Genomic DNA, 11,950 nt, shown 5'->3' with positions numbered 1-11,950 from the left:
TACTTTATATTTATATATTGTGTATATATTTATAGATTTCATTTAGATCACTTAAAACACAAACAATATGGTTACAATAGTACAATAGATTTAGCCGAGAGCAAGGTCTTTCTTAATAATAGATCCATTTGACCTCACTTATTCAGCTGTCAATCATAAAATATGATCTACTCCATAAATTATGTCAGCACAAATTTGAGCACTAATTTACAAATGGCAAGCACACAAGTATCATTTTAACAAACACACACAGTGAAGAATACTATACACACAAACATTTTTTTTTGTTAAATCCCAGCAATTCTCCTTTTTAAAGATAACCCCGTTGTTCCTTATTGGAGAAACACAAGCAAACAGTTACTCTGTAAATCAATCAAAAATCCATTCTTATGTAACCGCGCAGTTCTATGGAACACAACAATTTACGTAACATGATTTCAACAGAAATGTACTCTGCTTGTGTTTCAAAATAAGGTTCACACTCTAAATTACCAGGGACTCTCTAAATAACTTCTCAATAATAATTATGACAATAATGGAATGTATGTTTTTTTAGGCTACAACAGAAAGAGTTTTTTTTTTTCTTCTGTTTTGCATTTCACGTAAACTCTCCTGTTCTCCTGTAATTCAATGCATCCTTCATTTGCAGTGGGCTGTGACATCATGAAGAGAAAAGAATATTTGAATTACTTTTCTAAAAGTTTTCTTTAGAAAAAAAAAAAAAAAAATCCCAAAGGTGGAACAAAACATCATTTTACTCTAATAAAGACAATCACAATGAAAGGTAAGAGTGGCGCAGTGCAAGAAACGGCGAGGAGACAGAACCATAATTTTCAAACCATAACATGCCATGTGAATCATTATTCAAGACTAATATGATGTACCATTAGAATATGGGGATGTAGTTGTCAATCTTAGCCCGATGCCTTTGGGCGATACACTCAGCAATCCACACAATGTTCCGGCACTCTTGTTCCTTCAACTTGACGTAGGCATAGAACACACTGAAATGAAACTGATTCAGGAAAGCCAGCTTATTGAGTTTCACCTGCAAACACACAGACCACATTTCAAACAGAGGAAAAAGCATAATTGGATTATGATTTCCAGTGCATTCATTCTTTCACACCGAACAAAAACATTGCTCACCTCATGTTCAAAAAAGCGATCCTCAAGGGTTTTGTCTCCTGGGTTGCTGCCAGCGCCCTCAAAGAGAAGCTTGTATTCCTGAAGCAACATGAACTCAATTTTAATCCGCAAATCATTTTGGTGGCCAAAACTACCAGAGACACACTCCATGTGAACTTCCGTCTTTTAATTAATCGCATTGTCATGATGAAATGTTAGTTTAAACACAATTTGGTCTACTTGTATACTTACAGGGTAGTATTCAGCCACAGCTTTGACCTGCTCGTAATCATCTGCGCGGGCCAGCTGTGCAAGACCCTCTGGGTAGAGCTTGCCACAGTGAGGGAAGAGTTTAGCTCGGTCTTCTTTGGAGAGCTCCGTACCAAAGGAGTTGATGGTAATGATGAAAGCTCTTCTGTCTGCCTCAAACTAAAACAAAAACAAATCTTTGCCTTAGTTCTTAAAACACTTAAATATGTCAACTGCAATTATAAAAAAGTCTATTTCAGACAAATGGGTCCTAAACTTGATTAAACCGGTGATTACTCACCTCCAGAATTGGGCACATGGTATCTGCGGTTGTGCCACCCAGTGAAGAGCAGAACTTGTAGAAAGCTTCTAGATAAGCCTGGAGACACAGAGAGCAGAGCAACCACAGATTTCTTAGTTAAACCTGACGCCCACACACTGAAATCTTTTTGTTTGAACGTGTCAATGGTTACAAATAAGATTAAATGAAACGGGACAAAATTAATCTTGACAAACTATATATCATTATAAAGATCTAAGCCTCAAGCATCGATGACAGATCGCTGTTTTTCAATGGAAAGCTTATATGAAAAAAGATTATATTAAAAGAGTGCACTTATATTAAATTATATTAAAAAGAATGTATTTGATGAATTAGTTTAAGAAAACTGTGTCTTGGTAGTAAAAAAACAGCATGGTTTTGTAGCGTACAGTGTCACAAACAGAAAGAGACGCACGTAGACGCGTATTTGCCTCATTCGCGCATCTAGTTACAGGAGATTCTAAGTTATGAAAAGGACCATTGCAAGCTGACAGCGATCGGCTTTTGTGATGGAAAACTGGCAGTAATACCCCCACCTTGCGCAGCTGTACCTAAGTGTCCCTGTGACATCAGTGCGGTCGGAGCGCGTCTTCTCAACAGCTGGACATATAGTGAATAAAAAACGCCCTGCTCTGGACCCCGAAAATGGTGATCGACTTGTTTTCCTGTCCAATAAATTTGTAATAGCTGCCTAGTGCAGCCTAGCCTAAGTGTCGGTTACATTCAATAAAAAAAATAAATAAATAAAAACACACACATTGCCGGTTTCTAATTTTAGGTAATTGAATTACCTAAATCATAAATGCAGCCGGGTTGAAGCCTGCAGTGATGTTTTTCTTTTGTTATGGCAGCCGTCCCCTCTGTATATATATTTTTTCGAGAATGTTTCAGTCCTGTTGCTGTATGTTATTCTTCACGAAACCTAATGCCAATAAATAAGAAATATTGCTGATTTGTGCATTTCCAACGCTCTCTTTACGTTCGTCCGTTATTTGACGTTGAAAAAGCAAAAGGAAATTTTTTTTTTTAGGCATGGAAAATTGATTTTACAATCGATTCAATGAACACTTATGTCTTAAAAATCGAAAATGATTTTTTCACAAAAGTGACAGCCCTAATTTTTATTACTCAAATTACACTTATTGTATTTTTCTAGTGCTCAAATAAATCACTTTCTAAGATTCTGTTTATTGTTTTAGAATTGAAAAAGTATGCAGTGGTATGTTTAATGACTAAAATAGTTTGTAGAACCCTTCAATACATTTGGTAAATATTTTTATGTTTGGGGGGTGGGGGGGGCTAGACATAGTATCAGAAAAATGGTTTCAGGAATTCTAATTTTTCATGGGATATATGTATTTGAAACAGAAACTATTGAGACGTGACTTTCAACCCATTACTTTTCTAGATTGCTCCAGGACTGATTTCATGTATTTTTATAACAAATTAAAAAAAAGATTATTTTTTTTCAAGGCAGTGTCTATAACTTTTAATCTTTTTGAGCATTATCAACTCTGGATGATGAAAAGTAAAACCCAAAGGGGTCTTTTTTCCAAAGACACCGAATTATGTGTGTAACACACTGAAGTAAGGAACTGTTGCAATTTTAAGTTAGGAAGGGCACTTTCAGCTGTGAGTACCATAATGGAATGTGCTAAATATCTTTAGAAATAATTGTTTATATAAAAACTGTTATAATAATAACTGTTTTAATACTGAAATTGCGCCGGTAAAATGCACAGAACTTTGTAAACCTACATACCTTATTGCTATTTGACTATTGACTGTTCATATTTAATGCAAATAACATCTTGGTATGTGCCTATACAGAAACTGGCTTTCAAAAACAAACATACACTGAAAAATATACAGAGGAGTAAAAAGTGATTGTAGATTGCGACTTGCACAAAAACAAAACAGCAGGTTTCTGTGCTTATGCATACTCGTCATATCATATGAAAATTCCTAATGAATGTTTACGATTTAAAAAGGCTGACCTTGTAAAGAGTGTTGCGAATTATTTCAATGTTCATCTCATCCAAATCCTGCTCAGAGATGCAGTCCTGAAAGAAAGCAGCTGAAACAAAAAGAAACAGCCATTAACTTATGTAGAAATAAGCACCTTGATATTATTTAGAACATGTTTTTGAGTTGTTTCACAACATTTCTGAATGCTTATAATATACTGACAAGATATTTTCGCAACTCACTGACTGGCTACAAAACATGAAGTGAATGTTATTCGTGTGTGAATTTTTCATATCAGGCTGTCTTACCAAGTGGTGTATCCACCAGGATGGCATTGTAGAGCTCTGCTGGAGTTTGGGCGATGTTAACAGCCTCCATCTGTTCAAAGCTGCCAAGCGGATGGCACTTGGGCACCAGCTCTGAAATGGCCCGCTGATGGAGCGTTCCAGTGATCAACAGGATGACGTTGTCGATCATATAGCTGTATCTGAAAAAGCAGTAAGATGGAAAAGAGCTTAATAATGGGTTATGAGAGGTGAAGAATTTTATTAGAGGTCGACCTATATATGAGTTTTCACTGGCCGAGGACGATATTTAGAAATCAGGGCAGCCGATGGCCGATATATGATGATTATGATTTTTTTTTCATCTCATAAACGTAAGTAAATGATTGCAGGGTAAAAGATTTAGAGCAATCATACATGGCTCAAAACTTAAGAACCTTCTCAAAAGAATTCTGAAGCATGCTTTTTGTTTATGTTTACTGACAGGCACCAGTGTATCCCACAGACTGCAAATTAATTCTCTGCCAGCAGGAGGTGCTGCTGGAGCGGAGATATAGCGGTTTCCTCGGTAACGGATGTAATCAAATAAGCGCTGCTCACAAATGCTACTTTATCAGGCATTATTACAGGAACGACTAAATTAAAATGACATCGAAGCTTTTCTGATGACAATCTGTTCTTTACCAAGATACATTCATATAAAAACCCCCTCTGCATTTTAATTTTGAAACGTGAAGTGCTCATTTTATTCAACAAAGTAAAAGCCTTTTGGAAAATCTATTTGTGGAGTCAGTTTTGAAATTGTGCTGAGCTGTCACAAATAACTCAATGTATGTGAACACTGGACACTGTCAAATCAAGTCAAATAGCCATAGTGATAACAAAAATAATAGATTTCACACATATTACACATCCTGCTACTCATAACTGCTTAAGAGTGCGCTGGCCATGAGTGATGACATCGTGGAGGATACTGTTATATTCGATATTGGATATTGCACAATAAGTTAACGTAGAAGTTAGAATCTGCCCAGAAGTTTCATCTGAATTGAACCATTTTATACTTTTACATGCAAATAAGTTGTTGCACGTACAGTATGAATATGCTAACTTTCCGTCATCAATTATAGTAGGGTAAAATGAAACGGGCTGTATTGCCCTGCCATGTTTTCACAGCAAAACCCAGCCAACTGCTACTCAAAACTAGCCCAAAACTAGTCCAATCACTTTTCAGGGGCGATCCCCCGATTAAAAAATAAATAAATAAATAAATTTGCCTTCCTGAGGTAAAAGAAACATTCTTTGGTGGGTTTCCCCTGGTAAAAAGTCCCATTCCAGGGACTAAATATCACGCTGTTGGGGTCAATTCTATCCGCAGACATAAAAAAGTGGGCAGCTGTGGCCTAATGGTTAGAGAGTTGGATTTGTAACCCAAAGGTCGCAGGTTCGAGTCTCAGTGCTGGCAGGAGTTGTAGGTGGGTGGGCAAGAATAGCAAACAAAAATATTCTTGGCAATGGATATTCACCAAACACAATACATTTGTAAATGACAGGAGCTCAATATTATGTGTGACACCTCATGCAGTGTGAATTTGAAGCGTGGTTTGTTTATATTCTTTGATGTTTAACTGCACTCACGTGATGAAATCCATGAAGCTGGCCAGAGGCTCATAAGACTGGTTCCTCATATGGCAGAACTCAACCACCATCTTCTCTTTCAGCTTGTCATCAATGACGGAGACAGTGAGAGGAGAGGCTTCATTGGCCAGGAAGCTCCCATAGTCAGTGCTCTGCAAGTGAAGCTTCAGGTCTGAGGAAAACAACAAAAAAAATTAATAAAAAAAAAAAAATTTACTGATTTGATCAGTAACCCCAAAACCTAATTCGTCAGTGTTAAAGGGCTGCACTCAGACAGTGATTTCTATATTCATCTCGGAACGGTTTTTGCACAATTTCCAGTTCCCTAAAACGGAGACAAAAATTCCAATTGAGTCACTTGCCACTGATTGAGAGACAAAATTAGCTATAATTTAATATATTTCTTAAAAATATACATTGTTTTCATTTAAAATAATACAAAAAAATAAATTATCTGGTTATTTTGAAAGGAATAATTTCACTGCAAAGTCTGAAGTATTAGGATATAATGTAGCACAGGTTGAACAAATAAACAAAGGACATATCAATCAGTAAGAAAGATCATAATCCTCAATACATTTTTTCTTATTGTTAATATTATTTATGATTAAATAATATTTAATAGTATTATTTATAATCTATGCAAAGATGAATTAATAGTAAGTTAAATAGCACGTTTCCTGCCGGGTAATGTATCTGATTGCATTGATATAATACATGAAACAGGTTCTCCCTAAATATTACACTATACACAATAAGGCAGAAGGCAACTGTCCAACAAAATGTTTGGCATATTTTTTTCTAATTAAAGCAAATGTGTGATTTAAATAATAAGAGCTACTTTTACACAAATTCATAAATTCTCCATACACCAGTATATGAGAGCAGATAAAGAAGAAGCTGCCCAGTGACGACATGATATATCACATGACCAGCACCATCAACTACATTCTTTTTTTCCCTTTTTTTTATGAAACCTGCATCTTTTATTTATATAAAAATTTTATAATTTACTATTCATCTCGAACATTTGCATAACACGCTCCTAATCTCTTATCCGACTGAACATCTTTAAAAGCGATGAAAGAGAAGGGTGATGCATGTAACTCGTCAGTCAGTAAGGTTAAACAGATGCCTTATAACAAAAATACTGTACTATACGCTCTGTATAATAAAAATAGAGCCGTGCTTTAAACATTAAAATCGCATAAAAAGAATGCGTTAATAAACATGTCAGAAAATAGCTGATACACTGAATGTGTTGCTGATAGCACCACAGTTAGCATGTGCATTTAAATGATATCATTGAATCACTGAAAAGTAACATAATGTAATGATTACAGGGCTTCAGTTGTTAACTTAATATTAGGTCTGCATAAAATGAGGAATATATAAGGCCGTGAAAACTGATCTTCACCTGCTAAAGAAAAATTAAATGCTGCCAAAAGAAAAAACAAGCTAACCGAACGATTTATCAGCGGGTTTCCACAGCAATTATAAAAATCGGTTTTGCATCTTTACACGACGATAATTGTCAATAACGACACGCAACGGTATGTAGAAATATCGCAAATGAAATCGGTCAGCTAGCAAACCAGCTAACATTAGCAGCCAACACACTCGACTCACCTTCCAGAGTTTCACACTGAACAAGATTCAAATAATCCGCCTGAGATAAAATACCAGCCTTAAAACCTCTCACCAGCCCCTCCAGATAACCATTATCCACATTAAAATATAATTCAGAGAAAGGCATTGTAAGAAAATAACACTGGTGTACTAGCTTAAGAGAGAAATAGATGTGGCCCAGTACAGTCTTGAGTGATAGTGCTGTCCGATTCGTGAAGAATCGTTCTTCTGAGTCGGATCTTTTCAGTGAATTATTTAAACAGATTCACAGAACTGGTCTGAATGGTTCAATGAGGCAGAACAGCTACAAGAATGAATCCTGGATTGTTTATAGCTTGATTGTATGGCAATTTAATCAATACACATACAAAGCACTTTTTTAACAAATTCAAGTATATCTTTTTACCCGAAAAATTTATTCATTTCAATGCATTTCAGTTTTGCTTATTGTAATTAAAATTTAAAAATGACTTTATTCTGAGCTGAATCCTAGCTGCTAAACTGGTACAGTGGGATACAATAACACATAAATAAAAACAAATAGACTATTAATTTCATTTGGAAACAGAAATAATCATTATTGGAATGTTTTAGTTTTAGACTAGAGCAACGATGACGTAAAGGACAGAATCTTTCAAACGAACTGTTCAAAAGAACCGATTCGAGGAAATGAGTCGGACTTCCCATAGCTGAATGAGGGAAGTTGCGGATACACGGATACACACACACACACATACTCATGTGATCGAGCATCTGACTATCAAACCTTAAACGCTGATCTCAGGCCAGTCCTACACAATCACTAAGAACCCACGAGCTATGTCTGGGCTGAGCAGAACCTCAAATCCACATTAAAGATTCCATATTTATTGTTTGTTGGTTGGTTTAATTGAATGTTTAAATGTGAATGTGAAAGTAAATGTTTTTTTTTTTTAAGTTGCCTATACACCATCCTTACAAACCAACTAAAATGTTTTTTTTTTTCTCTATTAATTAAAGGCCAATGGCTTTTGAAAGGTAGCGTGTATGGAGCACTCTGACCAGCTTCCGAAGGAGAAGTATACCATATACATTATACTTAATGTAACCAACTCATAAGATAAATAGAGAAACTTGTTCATATGACGTTGTACACTAGAAGATTATAAAGTAACGTGCATTTCCACATGAACAATGAACAGATTTCTGTGAACTCAGCACAGCCCTCTGATAAATTATTTTCACTGCAAAATTAAATTTTGATAAAGTGTCTTTCAGCAGAAACGCTCAGTCCATTATTTCTTCAAATATGCCATATGTTCCAGAGAGCAGGATATGAACTCAAATCATCTTAATTTAATACTAGTCAGCTAAAAGCATGTCATAGTTTAAAAATAGCACAACATTTTTGTTGATGAGAAATTGTCTGGTGACTGTTAGTTAAGCATTACATACACACAGTATGTATTTATTTATTATATAAAAATAAAGCTTCACCATACAGTTGTATCTATGCCATAGACTTTATAGACCAGTCTTCAAATATATAAATTAGTAATGCTGACTTGACCTGTTTGTTTCATACAAAATGCTCTAACACAGGTTTCTGTTAATTAAGCATTCTGGTTGCCACTTATAATCAATTCAGACCAATCTGACCTTACAAAGAGATGTACTGAACTTCATACACGTAAACAATTTATTTCCTCACAAATGGATGCTGTATTGCGTCATCAGCGCTAAAACAGCAGGCTGGAGTCATCAGCTGATTGGGGCTGTATTAGCTTCATAATAAAGTGTTTACTGGTCAGTACTGAGCTTTAACTAAACCTATAGGATGGGGGAGCATAAAGTATAAATTAAGAGTTTATTTGCGAAAAGAGATAACTACATTTCTTCACCTTTTCAAAAATATATATTTTTATTATGTTATCATGTTTTTATTGTGTTTTTTTTTTTAGTTAACTGTATTCGTTATTTTTTTAACATAATCAAAATAACCCAATTGCAGTTTGATTGAGATTAATTGGAATGCACAATGAAAATTGTTAAAAACGGAGTTATCTGTTTTTGCAAATAAACTCTTCATATGTAGTTAGTCTGCAGTACCAAATATGTTTTTCAGCAATTCATGTATAATTATTAATTTTTCTTCTTTTTTATTTGTGACAATGCAGTTATTTTTAAAATAGAACTATATTCAAATATAAATAATGTATATATATATATAACTGAATGTGTAAATAGTAGAACTATAAATTTGTCTTGCTGCAATATAAATAAGCCATAACCAAAACTAAACAATATTTAAATATTATTTGTTCTGAGTATTGATTCAAAATGCAGCACCATGTTTTACTGAACTAAGTAGCGATGCATTTTTCATACTTTTCATATTTAACTTAAATTGTAAATGTCAAAGTCTGAAATAGCTTTCACCATCCTAGAGGAAATATATATTCCTCTTTTCCTGTGTTGGTGTGACGCGTGCGGGCTAATGTGTGTGTCAGTGTTTGTGTTGAAGTTAAGTGGTTGTGCCAGGCACAAGAGACCACACCTCCATTCACTGATCAGGACCATGTGTCCCTCACCTCCCACCTCAAGGAGCCTTATAAATCACAGAGTCCAGTGCAGACCTTCAGCCTTGGACACAGAACCCTGCAGGTAAGTCAGACATACTTTACCTATTCATGTGCATGTGCAAACAGATCCACTCACATACTGTATGGCAAATACAAACCAATGCAAATACAAAATACTGTCTACAATCTATCTGTCTACATGCTCACAAATATAAACATGCTTTGAGTGTTTCTTCACTGCACTCTCTCTTTTTTTTACAGTGCATACAACTGGATCACCTAAACTGTGGCTGAAGTTTATCTTGTTTTGGGGTTTCAATGATTATGATGCTGAACATAGCGATCATCAGCTGGTTTTTGATGAATGTCATGGTGATGGCATCACATCCAAACCTGAGACGTAGTGAAAACTCCTTTGCTCTATCTGACACTGGTAAGATTTCTAGATTTATTTATTTTCCCAATAAATTGTGTGTGTGTTTTTTTATATACAGTTTACTGTGATTTGATAAAGTACAAATGTTTACATATCAGATAGGTGAAAAATCTTATTCTAAAATGTGAAAAATGGTAATAATAAAGAATGTCTTGATACAGTATTAAAGTAAATTTCTACTTATTTCAAAATCAACACATTTCAAATATATTTGGATAATATATACGTGGATTATGGAAAGTACACCATTTACTTTTTATTTTTTATTTTTTTAAACCAATGGTTAGTATTTCATTGTATAAATTCTGTGGTACATTACGTATTATTAATACATTTCAAATTTATGTCGTAAACAATTTTTGGGGTTTTGGTGCATTTTTGTTTTGTACATCAAAGACTTACTACCTGGAGTGGAAAACTTTGAAATAAACTCAGTAGAAGAAAAACTGCTAGAAGAGCTTGGATCCTATGATGAGGTGAGTAACTGACATTTACAGTAGCATACACATTTAATATCAAGTGACTTTTTTAAATTTGTTTGCATTGATGTAAAGGCAAATTTTAATTTTAAGTTAAATTAAGTTGAAGTTAAATTATGTGCACAATCCTATGTCAGCAGTGTGATAAAACAAAATAGGTGAGGTGGTGACTTGGGTTTTCTGATTTACTTGGACATGGTACTTGAAGAAGAAATTAGTCTTTAAAAGAGACTTAAATGACACAAATTTGGAGGCAGTTCTGTTCAAAGGCAAACTGTTCCAGAGCTTCAGGGCCGATCCCTGCAAAAGGCACGGTCTTCCACAGTTTACGTCTTTACCTAAGGTGAAGTATTTTAGTTTCTTTTTGTTGCCACAGGATCTGGGTAAAGCTGTACAGCTGCAGAGAAGAGGCACACGTTCCCCCAGCCGCTGCATCCCTCATCAGCAGTCCTGCTTGGGTCATCACCTGCCCTGCTGTAACCCCTGTGATACGTGTTACTGTCGTTTCTTTAAGGCCTTCTGCTACTGCCGTAGCATGGATCACACCTGCAAACATGAGTATGCATAGAGCCTATTTCTACACTGAAATAACTAATTGTGTCTTTACATTTACAGTTTGTAACTCTAGAATGTATATGTGGATAGTGTAAATATACAGCCTCACACTATCCATAGGGAAGTTTGTTACAATATAACAAATATAATGGTTGATAATGTTTAATAATAAAGCTGCACAAAGCATAAAGAGTGCACCTTGGCTCTTAAGATTTCACATTTGTATTGCTGCAGTTTTATGGTGTAATTTTATTGCAATTTTAATGTTAAAATCTACTTTATTGTCTACTATATTGTCATAGTAATATATATATATTAAATACAATCTAATTATTGCAAATGTGTAGCATGTTAAATTAAAAAAGCTATCAGATCACCTGACAACTAAACTGAGCGGTGTACAACTGAAAACAGAGAGCCAGAAGAAAAACAGATTCATTTCTGCATTAAAAAAAAGGTTGCCAAAAAAGTGACATACAGCATGGTGACCCATACTCAGAATTCATGCTCTGCATTTAACCCTTCTAAAGTGCACACACATGGAGCAGTGGGCAGCCATTTATGCTGCGGCACCCAGGGAACAGTTGGGGGTTCAGTGCCTTGATCAAGGGCAACTCACTAGTGGTATTACAGGCCCAAGACTCGAACCCAGAACCTTAGGTTTAGAAGTCAAACTCTCTAACCAGTCTAACTAGTCATCA

General features: G+C 35.2%; 2 protein-coding genes across 2 annotated transcripts; one reads left to right on the top strand and one right to left on the bottom strand.

Annotated features, from left to right (window-relative positions):
- Positions 1-7,442, bottom strand: LOC127962492 (V-type proton ATPase subunit d 1-like). Its single transcript, XM_052562079.1, has 8 exons — positions 7,219-7,442; positions 5,590-5,761; positions 3,976-4,154; positions 3,697-3,776; positions 1,679-1,756; positions 1,381-1,557; positions 1,150-1,227; positions 1-1,048 (listed from the first exon to the last, which is right to left on the bottom strand). Exons 1-8 carry the CDS (start codon positions 7,343-7,345, stop codon positions 887-889), a joined length of 1,053 nt encoding a protein of 350 aa, XP_052418039.1. The 5' UTR covers positions 7,346-7,442; the 3' UTR covers positions 1-886.
- Positions 7,443-10,034: 2,592 nt separating this feature from the next.
- On the top strand, positions 10,035-11,439 carry agrp (agouti related neuropeptide). Its single transcript, XM_052562319.1, has 3 exons — positions 10,035-10,212; positions 10,612-10,691; positions 11,071-11,439. The coding sequence occupies exons 1-3, from the start codon at positions 10,098-10,100 to the stop codon at positions 11,260-11,262; spliced, it is 387 nt and encodes a 128-aa protein (XP_052418279.1). The 5' UTR covers positions 10,035-10,097; the 3' UTR covers positions 11,263-11,439.
- Positions 11,440-11,950: the final 511 nt, after the last annotated feature.

This window comes from Carassius gibelio, chromosome B7 (assembly GCF_023724105.1).
Source record: "Carassius gibelio isolate Cgi1373 ecotype wild population from Czech Republic chromosome B7, carGib1.2-hapl.c, whole genome shotgun sequence".
In the NCBI taxonomy this organism is placed as follows: Eukaryota; Metazoa; Chordata; class Actinopteri; order Cypriniformes; family Cyprinidae; genus Carassius; species Carassius gibelio.
The sequence above is the reverse complement of the archived record's forward strand: the minus strand, read 5'-3'. Positions and strand labels throughout refer to the sequence as shown.

Bases quoted from the DNA above. Each gene is read 5' to 3' on its own strand.
- agrp (XM_052562319.1), top strand. From the start codon at position 10,098: ATGATTATGATGCTGAACATAGCGATCATCAGCTGGTTTTTGATGAAT. The intron at 10,213-10,611 runs GTAAGATTTCTA...TGTACATCAAAG, and splicing joins CTTTGCTCTATCTGACACTG to ACTTACTACCTGGAGTGGAA. The intron at 10,692-11,070 runs GTGAGTAACTGA...TTGTTGCCACAG, and splicing joins AGCTTGGATCCTATGATGAG to GATCTGGGTAAAGCTGTACA.
- LOC127962492 (XM_052562079.1), bottom strand. From the start codon at position 7,345: ATGCCTTTCTCTGAATTATATTTTAATGTGGATAATGGTTATCTGGAG. The intron at 5,762-7,218 runs GTGAGTCGAGTG...TGTTTTCCTCAG, and splicing joins TCAGTGTGAAACTCTGGAAG to ACCTGAAGCTTCACTTGCAG. The intron at 1,228-1,380 runs GTAAGTATACAA...ATGTTGCTTCAG, and splicing joins CTGTGGCTGAATACTACCCT to GAATACAAGCTTCTCTTTGA.